The sequence below is a fragment of the Hoplias malabaricus genome, chromosome 5, assembly GCF_029633855.1.
Source record: "Hoplias malabaricus isolate fHopMal1 chromosome 5, fHopMal1.hap1, whole genome shotgun sequence".
Lineage (NCBI taxonomy): Eukaryota > Metazoa > Chordata > Actinopteri > Characiformes > Erythrinidae > Hoplias > Hoplias malabaricus.
The window spans coordinates 20,754,156-20,769,734 of record NC_089804.1 but is presented as its reverse complement, the minus strand read 5'-3'; the positions used below and the strand labels follow the sequence as shown (position 1 = coordinate 20,769,734).

Below are 15,579 nucleotides of genomic sequence, written 5' to 3'. Positions count from 1 at the left end.
CTTGCAATATTCAAACTAACATTTTTTACCATAACATTAAAAAACTGGAGAATGTGTTTATTTTAAATTACAAAAATTACACAAAACCTGCTTTAAAACTGACATTTACACCTAACTTTGTGTATTTGTTTACTACATTTTAAAACATGTCTCAAAATGGTGTTAACAAATTAACGCACTTTCCTTTCCTCTACCAGTCGCCCCTTCACCCTATACCTGCCTCGCCCACCAGTCCTCAGTCGGGCCTGGATGGCAGTAACTCCACACTGTCGGGCAGCGCCAGCAGCGGCGTCTCATCTTTGAGCGAGAGCAACTTCATCCAGTCCTCATCAGAGCCTCCGGCCAGGGCTGACACCTTGGACTCGGTGCCCAGCAGCCAGGCCTGGACCACGGACACGGACGAGTCCGAGACGCCCTACCTCCCCGTCCGCTACAGCGTCTCTGAGCCCGAGGTGCTGGACAACCTGAAGGCCGCCCCCTGCCGCAGCCACTCGGCACCGGTGGCCGCCGCTCCACCGGACGCTCACCACCACCCTCACGCCATCCACATTTCCCACCCTCATTACCAACACCACGAGCCTCCCCCTGCTCTGCCCCCAAAACCCTACCTGAGGGAGGGCTGCATCCCTGAGGAGGACCTGAGGCCCATCCCCAGGCCCATGCCTCGCAAGATCTCCCAGCCCCTGCTGACCAGCAAGGACGAGCAGGCCAAAGTGGCCTGGGAGCACGGCATCAGCGAGGAGTGAGGAGCTCGTAGGGATGGAGAGCGAAGAGCATCATCGAGGCATCGAGCCCAGATAATGCAAATACTCTGCTGGAACGTTCTGCTCTCAGTTTGTGTTACCGCCAAAAAGGACTGTCTTTTATTTTTTACTCCAAACACTGGTTTGATCTTCAGGGGACTGCACTCTAACCCCACCCCGTAATCAGGATGCTCATTAGTGACAAAGCCTTGTATCTCCGTTACAGCGAATTTACAGACGACGGATACTGACCAGTATTTGGAAAATCAGAACTTGCAGCACAGTGTGAAGAACAGCCCTCAGTTTCACATTCTTACTAAAGCATGGAGATGCAAGGTTTTGTCGTGTGACTATAGAGGCGTGGTGAAAGCACTCGCTAAATGTCCTTAGCTCCAGGAATCACAGAGTGGAAATGCAGAGACAGAAACAGATCATGTGCACTTTATTAAAGTGTAGTGTGTGTCCCTCCCCATTATGGTAGATTTCTATTGTGTGACCGGTTCCTCTCAGGAGGTCAGGATTAAACGATGGGTCACTCGTGCAAAACCTTCTGATGCCTGGACAGAGCCGATTCTGGAAGAGCTGCACTTTAGCACTTAATTCCAGAGCCAAAAACTGACACTGATTTAAAATAATGGAGCGCTGGGCTCGGCTTTGTTTCGGATGACGACCTTCGGATGGGTTTTATATTCAGCGACATATTACTGTAATTACAGGCTGATACACTGTCCGTCCTGGGAGTCTCTGTGTCACTTTAAAATAAAGCAAAAGCTCATTAATCTCGCCATAACATTTATAGGGCTTTCAGGCTGAGAGCCCTCGATACTGATGTCAGAACTGCTGTTCATATTTCCACTAGAGTAGATTTTCTATTACTGTTATGACTCACCAGTCAGAGAGGGGAGAATCGACTCCACACACACACACACACACCACTCCTCCCGAGTAGTGGCAAACTGACTTGGCAGTAAGAGGCTTATGTACTTTGCGAAAGCTTCATTACACACACTTTATTATCACGCTTTTCGAAAGCAAATCAGCCCACTGCTTCTGAGCTCCATTATCCAGTTACACGCGAATAACACTGCAGACAAAGAGCTGTAATATCAAAGCCATTTCACACATGTCTTCTCGCAGCACCTCTGCTTTGGGGCCTGGCAGGTTTCCTTCTTCTATTTGATTTGTTTCCCAGTTAACGTTATCCGTTTTCGTAAGAAAAAGTAACAGAGGAATATATATTTTTAGATAGAGCACACGTCCCTAACTTTATCTAATAAAACTGTACAGTAAAAAATAAGAAATACAACACGTATATGAATAGAATAATGATAATACGAGGCTGAGGACCTTTGAATAATAAGAATAATAATAATATGCAAAGGGAAGGGACTTTTCCAGAGGCCCTTTTAGCTGCTGGAGGACGTGCAATCGCTTCCTGGTGGATAGAAGTATGATGACACTGCGTCTGATGGTTATTTTTTAAAGGCTGGGAGATGTATGATATAATTTCATAAGCTGAGATTTTTGTACAACCCTTGCATGATGTATTTGTTATAGTGGGGACATGGGCTGATTGCCTGGAGGACACACAGTGCTTTTAGACGAGGCCCTGTGGACTTTTGCACATTGTTTTCACCGCTGACTTGTGTTCGTCTGATGTTTGTTAGGGATTAATGCCACTTCAGTCAACTGTAGTTAGAAACACACAGGATCAGTGTTCAACAATGTCCATAAACATCTTTAGAGACCAGGCATGTTCACAGACGGACCTCATGTGGGGTTTGAGCTGCCTCTTTAACCCTCAGTGCCCTCTCACTTGATGTGTTTATTTCAGCAAGTTGCTGTTCTTTTGGGCTTGGGCGCCCCCTTTGTTGCAGTACCAGCCCCTTTATATTTCACATACTTCCAGCGTCTTGGTCCCACTCCGCACCGATAACGGAAAACATCCATCCATCCATTATCTGTAACCGCTTATCCAATTTAGGGTCGCGGGGGGTCCAGAGCCTACCTGGAATCATCGGGCGCAAGGCGGGTAACGGAAAACAATCTCTTTTTAAAAGCATCCTGTTCAATTTCAGGGTAAATATCAACGGTAAACACTAGGGGGCGCCCATAAAGAATTCAACCAGGTTTTTGTTTGTGGAAAAACACAAACAGGGACTAATCCCCAGCTTTGTGTTATACCTCTGACGTTCATAGATCGTTACATAGTGAGTAACCTGACGGTGCGGTTTGCTGGAGGTCAGGGTTCAGATCACTGCTCGGGCAGTAATGATGTCATACACTAAGTGTCTGACTTAACCCTTGCTGACATCATCCCTTTGATCCCTTACACTGATTATATGAAGCCCCTGTGCCCTAATAATGTCTGTGCATGGGCCTGATCAGACGACGGGTTGGTTATTTCTTATGTAACACATTAGTAACTCCACAGATTTGATTCGGTTTTATCTGCCCCCTCCACGATGTGGATCAACAGCTCCATGAACTGATGAGATGGGATCTGGTGCATGTCACTTTATCTAGAGGATCTATTTTGGATTTTAAATAAAGTAATTATTTTTATTGACGTCTTGCAAATAGCAGAAATATATGATAGAGAATGCACACGATATATACAAATAGTATTTAACCCTTGTTATACTTGAAGGATGCCAAAAGCAATTAGGCTGTCTTGTTTTGTCTGTACTGTGTGTGTGTGAGTGTGTGTGATATGAAGACTATTGTCTGTGGTACAAGCATCTGGAGGGAGATTCTTACACTGATAAGTTGAAGTATTTTAGAATGCCAGAGATGGAGGATCTCGTGACCTAGGGTCATGGGTCTAGATTTATATGGAACAGTGTTTAATGTACCATCTTCCTCAGAAATCATATCCGTTCGGCAAATCCACCGTCATCCGCATGTCTCCATTAAACAAGAACCAGAGTGGAGATGGAATGGCTTCGCTCTTTCTGTGAGAAGCCAAATGGATATATGTTTGCCCTGATGATGATGATGAGTTGGAATTATGGAACATAATGTTGGATTTTAGAGGGTTTTTAGCCAGTGGTTCCCAAATTATTCTGCAGTGCCCCACTTTGTAGATGAGAACACTTGAGCCTCACCAGCTCTGACACTCACGTCCAGGTCTTTGGCCTCCAAACCCCCACTGGAATTCATTTTAAACTTTGTGATCCAAACAAAACAGCAGCTTATATACAATTAAATGGAAATGAATAAATAAATGAAGTGATTATCTCATTCATTTTCCCCTTTCAAGAGCTCTGTGCCCCACCCCCACCCCCTGAGGGGTGCACTCCCCATTTTGGGAACCACTGTTCTGAGCTAACATGGGTTTACTCACGTCAGTACTGTGAATATTTACTTTATCACATATTTGTGAAGGCAAGTCTGGCCAAAATTGTGAATAACTTTCTAATAACTGTTCTAATGTCAGCTAAAATGATACTTTTCGCCATTTTTACTTTTTTTTTTTTTACTTTGCTAATGTTGTATTTTTGACTGTAAATACCGAACAATCACGTTAGCCAATAGTTTGGAAGTGTGTCTTGTGTATTTTTATCTTTTCTTTTACTGCACTTGTTTATTTTCCTCACTTAGTCCTGGCAAAAATTACTTTCGAATTTCATCAGGCACCACATTACGTTAAAAACCGTACGTATTTTACTAATCATGGGAGAACTCGTAGTTTTGGACCATGTTTTGAGTTGAAGGTGGCCTTTGCTTTGATATGACGAGGCGTGTTCAGGTCTATAGCTTTCCCCTAGTTCCTCTCACTGGGTTTCAGATGGCACAGATGTAGAGAGAGAGTGTGAGTAGCTACTGAGAGTTCCTAAACATATATTTTACAAAGGTTACTGTTAGAGGAACCTTGCTGTTTTTTTATGATCATGAAGATGACAATATCTAGACGATAGCTGGAGTAAAGGGAAACCCAAGAGAAGGACTTTACGGTTGTTGTTGTTGTTGTACATAAGAAACACTACAGAGAACATGGGAAGTAAACCACTTTTGGAAGCATCACAGTTTGTATGTCACCACATCTGTCTCAATGTACATAATCCTTCAGAAGCTGTGCATTTATACGGTCAAGAAGGGCAAATCATGTATAGATTGGGATTAATTGTCTGCCTTGTACTTTATGATGTAAATGTGTTTTTAAAACTAAATCCACAAATGGAAACAAGTGACTCTTTCAATGGCCTAATTAATCACTACAGTTATTTTGTGTATTTTGCATTGAATCCTGAGGAACTACTTACGTTTTACTGTTAAAGAGATAAGGAAACCTTTGTACGAGTCTTCTCAAAGTAATTTCTTTGTATATATCGTGCTGGCATGGACAAAATGTGTTGTGAACTTTAGATGTAAATACACATCTTTTTTTTTCCTATAACTGCTGTGATGTGGAGTTCATTAATAAATGCCTAACATTAAAGATAATGTTTTATCGACCTGTGTCTACACTTGCCTTTTTTTTAAAATCTCAGTATCGAGCACCTACTTTAATGTGTACCATTTGTGGACATGCACCTTAGTGGGGCCCACATGGGTTGGTACATGGGGTAGTAGGACCTACTAACTCACTATTAAGGGGCTACCTCATGGGCCTATAGTTGGGTTATTGGTTTTGAGAGAGACTATATTATTATTATCACGTTAACCCTGTTTTTAGCACATTTTGGCCCTGGAGGGCATCCATATGTGGTGCCAGTATTTAACCCATGGACAAATCTTGTAGGTACCCATTGTAGCTCCATTATCACAGAGGAACGCGGTGGAGCAGCTGCACATGAGCCTAAGGTATCCATGCCCAAAGTCCAAAAGATGATTAAACCCCATAGTATTGGACGTGAACTGTGTTCTGTGGATTGATGGAGCTCAAACCAATACCAATGTGGTAGAGTTTTTTTGTGATTCATAACAAACCCTAAGTTAAACATCCAACACCAACATCTTACACCATTTGGTCTTGTGGCTGAATGCCACCAAATCCTCTCAGAAGTGTTTGAACATCTGATGTAAAGCCTTCCCAGAATAGCAGATGTTACTACTGTATAGTAATATATTTCATTTAAGAGGTATGTGTATAAATATATAGTGTTTATTATGTGTAAAATATTCAGCACTACAATTTCCGGACTTCAAACATGACGTGGATGTCTGAGCAGCAGCGCCATCTAATCACAAATAGTCAAACTTTCCCATCGCACCTCCAATCAGGAGTCGCCAACTGTCCCTGTATTGAAAAAGCCGGAGCCAATCAGGAGCGAGTGCGTAGTGTGAAGAAAGCCAGAGCAGCCAATCACGTTGTGAATAGTGGCAGCAAGACCAATAGCGCGTGAGAGTAGGCGGGACATAATGGAATCGGCACTTTAGCGTACAGCCTGTACCGGTATCTGTAGCTCAGTGCATGTGAACGAGAAGGAGACTCGCTGTTTAGCTGTAAAGTTGTTTAGAAATATTATTGATAATGATATATTTAAGCGGGCTTTCAGTGGCTCTGGTTCTCGCTTTGGTTCCGAGCAGTAGCGAGGGTTTAAAAGAGGGAGAATGTGAAGGTGAGTTCATTTAAACGGCTGTTAGCTTTACATTTTGTGTGGAATTTTGCCACTCCACCTTAAATAGTGCTATGGTTATATTGAGGCTCGGGATGCGCCCCGACTATAACCAGTGCACCATTTAAGGTGGAACGGAAAATTGCAATATAATGCCAACTTCAGCCATTTATCCTTTGTATATATGTATCTAATAAAACTAGTATTTACGTCGTTTATTCAGAGCTGGAAAATATATATTATTTATAACACTAATCTCATTTGTAGTACAATATTGACTCCATTTTCTATTCCTATGTCAGTCTACAAACATGGTGTACCTTGCTTTAATTAAATGGTTCATTTTTTCCAAGAGGAAGGTTTTAGATAATATGTAGACAGCCTTTAAGCTTGTAAATTGAGGATTATCATTTACCCCCCAGTCCACATATAAGCTGCAAACATGAGCATGTGTTCAATGGTGAATTTGTGATGTCACAAATACCTTAACATGTGGATAGAGTAACCTCAGCTCTTTAGCCCTGCCCATTGACACTGAAGTCATAAGCAGGGTTTCTGTATAATTGATTGCTGATTTTTTCAATGAGACAGCCAGAGTTTACATATGTCAGCCTTAAAGACACAGTAGAAATGATGGTATTCAAATTAGGGATGTGCCTGTAAGAGATGATGCATGCATTAGGCCAAAGATGGCACAGCTGTATTAACAGATTTTACCATTTCTTTGTTGCAGTGTGTGTAAGTTTTCTGGGCAAGTTTTACCAATCGCTGAAAGAAAACGATGTGAAGTTCACCCCTGACATCATTGAAAAAGCTTTACTGAAAACCTGCAAAGAAGCAAAAGGAAAAGAGAATCGATTTGTAAGTTGTCTTTCTCATTATTCAGTTCTTGCTTGTGATGTAAAAAAATAATGATTTGTTTTCTTATAGAGTGGTGTAATATGGAAAATATTTACATTAATGTGGAGCTGACCAACTCACAACTGTCAGAAAACATTTGTATAAAACCAGCCATTTTGATTTTAGGATACTACTGTCCCCTCATCTGAGCAAAACAGATTTTCTTTGCTCCTCGCTCCTCACTGCCGCATGCTTGGGGGGTTGGTGAACAGTGGCTCATTAGCATTTAAAGGAACAGGCGCTGAAAGCAGGGGAACGCTGCTGTGGTGCTTGTGTGATTTTGAACAAAGCTGGTCACACATTTCATTAAACATCACCTATTTTCATGTTTTTCTTTGCTGTTAGTGCTACTATATCGGAGCGACTAGTGACGCAGCCACAAAAATCATTAATGAAGTCTCCAAACCCCTGAGTTATCACGTCCCAGTGGAGAAGGTGTGTGAAAAACTGAAGAAGAAGGACGGTCAAATCTGTGAACTGAAATATGGTGAGTATTTCACCCCCTGAGATCATGTCAGTTGTTTTGCACCGTTTTTATTTGTTTAAAATGTTTACAATTCACCAAGGTTTCTATTTAAGATCCCTTTAACATTGGATGAGAAAATGCTCACTAAAGCATAAAAAGAAGGGAGTGTCCATGAGGTGGCAGCAGTAACACACCTTTTAAATACCTCCATTTTCCAAGAGCGCACTGATAAACATGTTACACATCAATAGAACACGATGCGAGCTTTACCAGAGATAACACAGGTAGGCAAACTATGAATATGTTCCAATGGGAAGTGCTCTGCGCCACAGGTGCTGGGACCTGGTGTCAGGAAGGGCACGGTCTTGAGGGAATTGATTAATAATGGGTCACTGTAATCTGATGTGACCTGAAGTCCATCACAGGCGTCTGGTTCCTATCGCCACCAGTGTATTTCTGATTTTATCTAAAACTACTCTGAATTAATTTAGCTCAAGGTTTGTGAAGGATAAACAATGGAGCAGTGGTCCACAATCAGTAGGATTTACTGGACTGTGTTTGTGTAAACCGGAACAGGACTTGGATTAACTCTGACCACTGCCACACCACCAGGACAGATACGGAACCTCTTCGGCAGCATTCAGAGCCACTGATCGTCTGTGGTTGTGGTTGTTTGTGACGATGAGGGTGTGGGCAGAGATTTGTTTGCCTCGTGTATTTAAATGTTCCAGAAATGGTTTGTGGAGTATTGAGCCCTGGTACGTTTTTCCATTGTCTTGCGCTGCAGATAAACAGGTGGACCTGAGCACCGTGGACCTGAAGAAGCTGAAGGTGAAGGATCTGAAGAAGATTCTGGACGAGTGGGGCGAGTCATGTAAAGGCTGCGTGGAGAAATCGGACTTCATCCGCAAGATCACGGAACTCATGCCCAAGTACGCCCCAAATGCAGCCAAGGCACGGACAGACCTGTGACCTCCCTCCCTGTATCTCTCTCTCTCTCTCGTGTGGAATTATGGGACCCATGAGAGGTTAAAAGCATTGCGGGTGGGTGATATGCGCCGTGCAGCTAACGGACCACCTAAAGGGGACCCGAGTCTTGTTTGTCCTATTGCCCTTTAATCTAGTGGTAAACATCAACCTGTGTGACACCATGCTTTCATTCCTTTTCTCTTTTTACTTTCATTTCCTGTTTGTTCTAGAGTTTAAAATGATGCTGTATTTCACGCAAAGGTTCTGTAGTTTCCCTTCCTTCAAATAAACCAAACACGAGGTTGGTTTCCTAGAAAGAACTATAGGCCATGGCTAGTTTAATCCCTGACTTCTGGAGGCTGTTATTGTAGGATTGGCCTCTGCTTTACATACAGTATTTATGCAAATTTTACCAACATGTATAGGCCCAGATTAAGCCTAGGTTTGTACTAAATTACATTTTTAACAACGAGACACCAGTGGTACTGCACTTTAGTCCTGAAATAGGTTTAGTCTGTGTTTCCACGTCTGAAAATCAAAGGTACACTCTTCCTCCAGCTCCAGTGCTTTCATTACAGCACCCTCCCATTGACTTTCATTGTGTTTTCAGTCGGATACATTAGAGATGTATCCGCAGCTCAATGTTGAGAAGTGTTTGTTGGGTATTTGACAGATGGATTCTAAATGACTCTTCATTTCCAAATGGACCTAATTGTTACCAAAGCTGTAACCGTTTCCTTTGATAACAGTTCCCTGTTCACAGTGGGAAACTCTACAGCTCTAGGTTGAAGTTGAAGTACAGCCTCACTTTAAACTCTCCTGTCCCCCCCCCCCCTGTATTTTGCACGTGACCAAGACACATTCATTTCAGCACAGTGACTGTTTATTCCTGGACGGTGTGGGTGATATTACCAAACACTGTAGTTTGTTTTCAAAGGGATAGGGCTTTTTTTATTTGACTATTATATTAAAGAAAGGAGGTGAACGGCTCCTGAACATGGTTCAATTCAAATGGACTTCACTGTAAGACATGTTTAATAAAGTTGTAATATACTTTTTCATTAAAAGAAGAAAACAAAGTCTTGTTTTTTGTCTTCTGTGTTTCAGAAACTAATGAAAGTTACATAAAAGCTTTAGTAATGACTGAGCTCGGGGCTGGAACAATAAACAATTTAATATTTCTTTTTAAAAAATTGGGTAATTTACGATTTCCATTGTCATGGCACTTATTTTTGGTTATGAATCTATAGTAACCGTTTCCTAACTGGGATACAGGAATACACCCTGGACAGGGCAACACACACACACACACACACCCTGTGGAAATATGAGCTACTGTCTCTGACTTTGCATCTACAAGATGGACCAACGAGGTAAGAGTGTCTTACAGAGTGGATACTGTTTAAAAACTTCAGCAGCACTGCTGTGTCTGATCCACTCTACACCAGCACAACACACACTAACACACCACCACCACGTCAGTGTCACTGCAGCGCTGAGAATGATCCACCACCACATCACACCTGCTCTGTGGGGGTCCTGAGTGCTGAGGAACAGGGGGAAATGGGCTCATAAAATATGCAGAACAACGGGTGGAACACAGTCTGTAATTGTGTTCTACTACAAAGGGGTCGTGGAGCTGAGAGAATGGACGGTGAATGCGGAAACTCGTAGGTAAATGTAATTTGACTGTCTCACGCTCCACTACCCTACATAGGGTCCCTACTTAGGGGCTAGTGTACAGAGATTGGAGCGGGCCCTCGTGACGTCTGCGTCTCCTCCCCCAGCGGTTTCCATTGTCCAAGATGGCGTTGCGAGTGCTATATGTCTGATGCTGTTGTTTGCAGCGCGCGATTTTGCGTTAATTCGAGTTTAGTTTCGCGTGTTTTCGCGCTTTCTCGAACGCGCGCGGCTCCACGCCTTCGCTCGCGCCCTTCCCCGTGCGCGGTGCGGAGGCGCGTGCCCGCGTTTTCTCCGTTTCGCGCGCCGACCCGCGCAAAAGTTTGAGAGGAGGGGGAGAAGATGAAGAGGCAGGCCGAGAGGGAACGGGACCGTGAAGCGAGTCCCACCCGAGCCGCCGCCAAACGGCTCCGGGAACGGGAACGGGACCGAGAACGGGAGCGCGAAGGCAGCCGCCGGGAGGAGGTGGTCGTTGCTCCTCCGAACGCTCTTCTCCCCTCGCCGCCGCTCGCGCTGCTGCTCGCGGACGGTCGCAGCGGTTGCTATGCGAAACGCGAGACGCGCGGCGGGGATCGCGAGAAGTCACGCACCCGCGACGAGAGCCGTTTGCACCGCGACGAGAGCCGACTGCACCACGACGCGAATGCCCGGTCCTCCGGACAGAGGTCAGCCAGTAAAATCAAAGCCGCAGCAGGCGCTGAGGCGGTGGGTGGGCGCCTAGTGGGAGGCGACAGCGGTCTGGAGTATAAGACGCTGCTGGTGAGCAACCTGGGATCGCACCTGTCCGACGAGCACATCGAGGATGAGCTGTTCCATGAGTTCAAGAAGTTTGGCGACGTGAGTCTGAAGCTGTCACATACACCTGAGCTGGGGCGTGTGGCATATGTGAACTTCCGGCAGGTGGAGAGCGCGAGGGAGGCTCGTCACGCTCGAGCGAGGTTAGTGCTGGGTGACCGAGTGCTGAGGGTGGAGCCTGTGTATGTGCGTCGTCGCAGCCTCACACCTCCTCAAGTGGCGTACGCCCCACTGCTGCACCCCGCTTACCCCTACCACCAGCGCTCGCTCTCACCAGGACCTGCAGGCAGCGCCCTGAGGGACGCCCACGCCCGCCACTATGCCGAGAGTGTCGCCGGTCTCAGGGAGCGAGAGCGCCTCTTGGAGTACTACAGTGCTCTGGAGGAGAGGAACCGCCTTCTGGCGCTGCAGCTGCAGACGGAGGAGGATCTCAAACCTGAGGACGACCAGAGAGCCACCAGGAACCTGTTCATCGGCAATCTGGACCACAACGTGTCTGAGGCAGAGCTCAGGCAAGGGTTTGAGAAATACGGGGTCATCGAGGAGGTCGTGATCAAGCGACCGGCCCGTGGTCAAGGCTGCGCCTACGCTTTCATCAAGTTCCAGAACCTGGACATGGCGCACCGAGCCAAAGTGGCCATGCAGGGACGGGTGTTCGGCGGCAACCAGGTGAAGATCGGCTACGGCAAGGCCAACCCCACCACACGCCTCTGGGTGGGTGGATTAGGGCCGAATGTGTCGCTGGCGGCGTTGGCGCGGGAGTTTGATCGCTTCGGCAGCATCCGCACAATCGACTACGTCAAAGGAGACAACTTCGCCTACATCCACTATGAAAGCCTGGATGCAGCCCAGGCCGCGTGTGCCCAGATGCGTGGCTTCCCGCTGGGTGGCCCCAACCGAAGGTTGCGGGTAGACTTCGCCAAAGCTGAGGAGGTACGGGCATACCCCCAGCAGTACCAGCTGCCGCTTCCGTTGCCACCACATTTTGAGCTTCTCAATGATGGATATGGGCGGCACCGCAGCTTGGAGAGAGAACTGAGGACTCGGGCTCGCTCCCCGTCCCACCCGCTGTTTTCTGAGAGGGAGCGTGCCATCACAGAGCGCGACTGGAGCCCTCCCAAGGGCGCGGAGCGCAGGACTTCCACCGAAGCCTTCGGCCGCGGAAAAGCCCGCAGTCGCAGCCGAGAACGCTGGGCCAAGGACAGAGACTCGGAGCGCAAAGGCTTTGAGGAGCGGCGAAAGCGGCGGAGCCGGAGCTCCAGCCCTGGGGAGAGAACACAGGAGGAGAGGGGGAGGACCCGAGTGAGAGCAGGTGCCCCCTCCACACCAGACGACAGTCCGGACCGGGCTCGTGGTCGTCTCCCTGACTCCACATCCGAGCCACAAGGACACACTCCAGACAGCAGCCACCAGGGTAGCGATGACCGCCCCCATCTCCAGCCGCAGGACGAACATCGGAAAGGTGCGGATCACGAGCGGAACCATCGCAAGAGCGAACCAGACCCGCCGCTGCTGCCGGACAAGAGTAAGAGCGAGCCAAAAAAGATCAGCACGCTCTCAGAGTACGCTCAGACCCTCAGCAGAGTGTGGCATGGCTCCCTGGTTCTGAAGAACAGCAGCTTCCCCACCAACATGCACCTCCTGGAAGGAGGAGCCAGCTTCCTCCTCGCGCTCCTCAAAGATAACCAGACGGGCAGCACCAAGATCACCCAGCTCAAGATAGCCCAGCGGCTGCGGCTGGATCAGCCCAAGCTGGACGAGGTGACCCGCCGCATCAAGCTGGGCAGCCCCGACGGGTACACCGTCCTCCTGGCCGTCCAGGGGCCCATGGAACCGGACTCTCCCCCTCCTGAGCCGGGCCTCCAGAAGCGTCTCCTCCGCAACCTGGTCACCTACCTCAGAAACAAGCAGGCGGCCGGCGTCATCAGCCTGCCTCTCGGCGGCACAAAGGACCGGGAGACGGGGGGCATGCTGTACGCTTTCCCGCCCTGCGAGTTCTCCCAACAGTACCTTCAGACTGCGCTAAAAACACTGGGGAAAATAGAAGAGGAGCACCTTGTCATTGTGGTCGTCAAAGACTCACTTTAATGCTTCCCCGCAGCTGAGGCGGCTGCTGCTTTCGATTTTCCTTACGCGACTGAACAGTTTAAACGAGACACGTTTACTGCCTTTCACACAGCATTCCAGTTTCGGACACACCTGAACACCTGGACTGATTTGGTATTCGTTCGAGGCTTTGTAAGCTTGAGAAACACGACGAGAAAATTTGTTTAAAGTTGTTTTTAAGCTTGTTTTTATCCGTGATGTTCCAGTACCTTGCACCTCATTTCAAAACGTCTTTTAATTTTTTAGGTTGCATGCAGCAGGTGATTTTAAAGGTTCCTCTTCACTGCTCCGATGTAATGGATGTGTATTTGACAGGAGCTGGAGCGTAGTGATTTATACAGCAACCGTTCCCCCTCTCCTCCTGTAACTCGGTTATCTTCCTGTGTGGTTTATTAGAGTCGACTCCTGACCTTGTTTCCTCACGCCGACAGACCGAGTGTGACTTACACATGCCATGTTCTGAATGTCGTGGGACAGAAACGAACTGTTGCAGGGAGGCACTGGTCATAACGGCAGCATCTACCTCTCTGATCATTCACTGCATCGAGTGAATGGACGAACTGTTCAGCACCACCTCAGCATCGCTCGCAGGTCTCCACACACCGGGCGAATGAACTGAATCACGTCCCGCAACACTAATGTATTTCAAACGGTCGCAACACTAAGACCTGCGCGTTAATTTAATACTAGTGCAGAACCATTTTTATTTTTATACCTCTCCTGGTCCTTTTAGTACATTTCCAAGTCCCGTTAAAGGAGAAGTTTGTCCATTTCTCAAAATTTCCACGTAGAAGGTCGTTCAGTGTGTTGCCCTCTGAAATGCACGGACGTTTACACTTTGCCCACTTTAAATTTGCAGGTGATGGGAACCAGAAGGCTATTCCGCTCTAGAGTTGAGCTCTGGGTAGTTTCAATGTCACTCAGATCTTTTCCTACTGGACGCATTTGAATTCAGGCTTTATCCAGATAGCCATTGTATCATCAGTAATCACCAGTTAAAATTAAAATTCAGAAGTGTCTTCTGAGATTTCTATAGCTCTCTTTGTTTCTAAACACACACTGTCCATTTTATCAGCTCCACATTTGTAGTTTTACACTTACAGACTGTAGTCCATGTGTAGTTCATCTGCATACGTTGTAAGCCCAGTTTGACCTTGTTCTTCAATGGTCAGGACCCTCAGAGTCCCAACTCCAGCCACTGGTACCAGCACGTTAGCATCATTGCAGCACTTGGAACAATCCACCTCTATGATAATAGTCTACTGCCCTGTGGGGGTCCTGACAGTTGAAGGAAAGGGAGATATCGGACTCTGTAATTGTAGAACTACATGGTAAGTGTTGAAACGAGGTGGCTGTAATGTCACGGCGGTTTGGTGTGTGTTTACGACCAGCTTTATCAGATGGAGATTTTAGAGATGTACTCTTCAGACCTCTGGTTCCTACCACCACCGTTTCTCTAGAACTGACCACGTTTATGGACATTGTTTACATTTTATACTGTTAACGACGCTGGAAATTTTGACAAATTGGCGCAGTTCTGCTTTTAACAGCTTTCAGAATGAAGCTGACGTTAAAGATGTGTTGAACACTGACTGAAACTCCATTTCCAGGTGGTTGCTAATTGTGAAGGATTACACCAGTCTGACGGCTGACACTACTTCCGAGAAGAGGCATTTTCTCCTTGTTTCTTTTATGAAAGTTGTATTACCGCATTCCACTCCATTTTCTTATACACCGATGTAGCCTTTTTATTTTTGTTCTTGTTTTCCACTTTGTATTTGACCTATGTACGTCATCTGAAAATGTAAGTAAACATTTTAATGGTCTTTTTAATCTGCTGTCCGCTTTGTTATTTCCAAATTCTCCGTTCCAGGGGGGTCTCAGCGATACAGAGATGCATCTGATGAGCCTGAGAGCCGAATGCCTCATACGTGAGATCTGTATCCCTGAGCCCTGCATCTCCATAGCTACCTATCCACATCCTTTTACTTCAAAACAGTGATGTGAAGGTTGGTGGTAACCAGGCAACCGTGCTCCAGCTAGAGCATCAGTATGAGGAAGGAAAACAAGTTTGAAGTAGTTCACCTGTGGGTTTTTTTAGCTCTTTCTTGGTCACATGTCACCACTAGGTGGCAATATGGCCCCACAGATTAGGCTTGACTTTAATTCAGTAGGTCCTGCTGTGTGAGTGGGAAGTAGTAGCTTCAGGGGATAGACTCTGCAGTGCATATTAAACACTGAACTAAAGATTGTACATTATTAAGCTGCAAGAAATTAAGATTTGACACTTAAATTCACGCACAAATTCCTGTGTTATGGGGATATTACTCATACGTGGCTCAAACCACAATGTCCTTCC

The 15,579-nt window shown here is 46.3% G+C and overlaps 3 protein-coding genes across 7 annotated transcripts in view; all 3 read left to right on the top strand.

The window, feature by feature from the left end:
- dock3 (dedicator of cytokinesis 3) overlaps positions 1-5,169 on the top strand; it is a 196,010-nt gene extending 190,841 nt beyond the window's left edge. For all 5 annotated transcript variants that reach the window (XM_066670399.1, XM_066670400.1, XM_066670397.1 and 2 more), the window contains one exon: positions 198-5,169. In XM_066670399.1, the coding sequence (XP_066526496.1) occupies positions 198-746 (549 nt within the window). In that variant the 3' untranslated portion in view covers positions 747-5,169. The remainder of the gene's footprint in view (positions 1-197) is intronic.
- A 968-nt stretch (positions 5,170-6,137) lies between these two features.
- manf (mesencephalic astrocyte-derived neurotrophic factor) lies at positions 6,138-9,705 on the top strand. The gene is made up of 4 exons (XM_066672080.1): positions 6,138-6,307; positions 7,038-7,165; positions 7,550-7,691; positions 8,458-9,705. The coding sequence occupies exons 1-4, from the start codon at positions 6,220-6,222 to the stop codon at positions 8,640-8,642; spliced, it is 543 nt and encodes a 180-aa protein (XP_066528177.1). The 5' UTR covers positions 6,138-6,219; the 3' UTR covers positions 8,643-9,705.
- Positions 9,706-10,455: 750 nt separating this feature from the next.
- rbm15b (RNA binding motif protein 15B) lies at positions 10,456-15,040 on the top strand. The gene has a single exon (XM_066672544.1). The coding sequence runs from the start codon at positions 10,662-10,664 to the stop codon at positions 13,200-13,202; it is 2,541 nt and encodes an 846-aa protein (XP_066528641.1). The 5' UTR covers positions 10,456-10,661; the 3' UTR covers positions 13,203-15,040.
- The last annotated feature ends 539 nt before the right edge of the window (positions 15,041-15,579 follow it).

Excerpts from the sequence above, each read along its gene's own strand:
- rbm15b (XM_066672544.1), top strand. The coding sequence starts at position 10,662 with ATGAAGAGGCAGGCCGAGAGGGAACGGGACCGTGAAGCGAGTCCCACC.
- manf (XM_066672080.1), top strand. The coding sequence starts at position 6,220 with ATGATATATTTAAGCGGGCTTTCAGTGGCTCTGGTTCTCGCTTTGGTT. Across the intron at positions 6,308-7,037 it reads AAAAGAGGGAGAATGTGAAG|TGTGTGTAAGTTTTCTGGGC; the intron begins GTGAGTTCATTT and ends TCTTTGTTGCAG. Across the intron at positions 7,692-8,457 it reads AATCTGTGAACTGAAATATG|ATAAACAGGTGGACCTGAGC; the intron begins GTGAGTATTTCA and ends CTTGCGCTGCAG.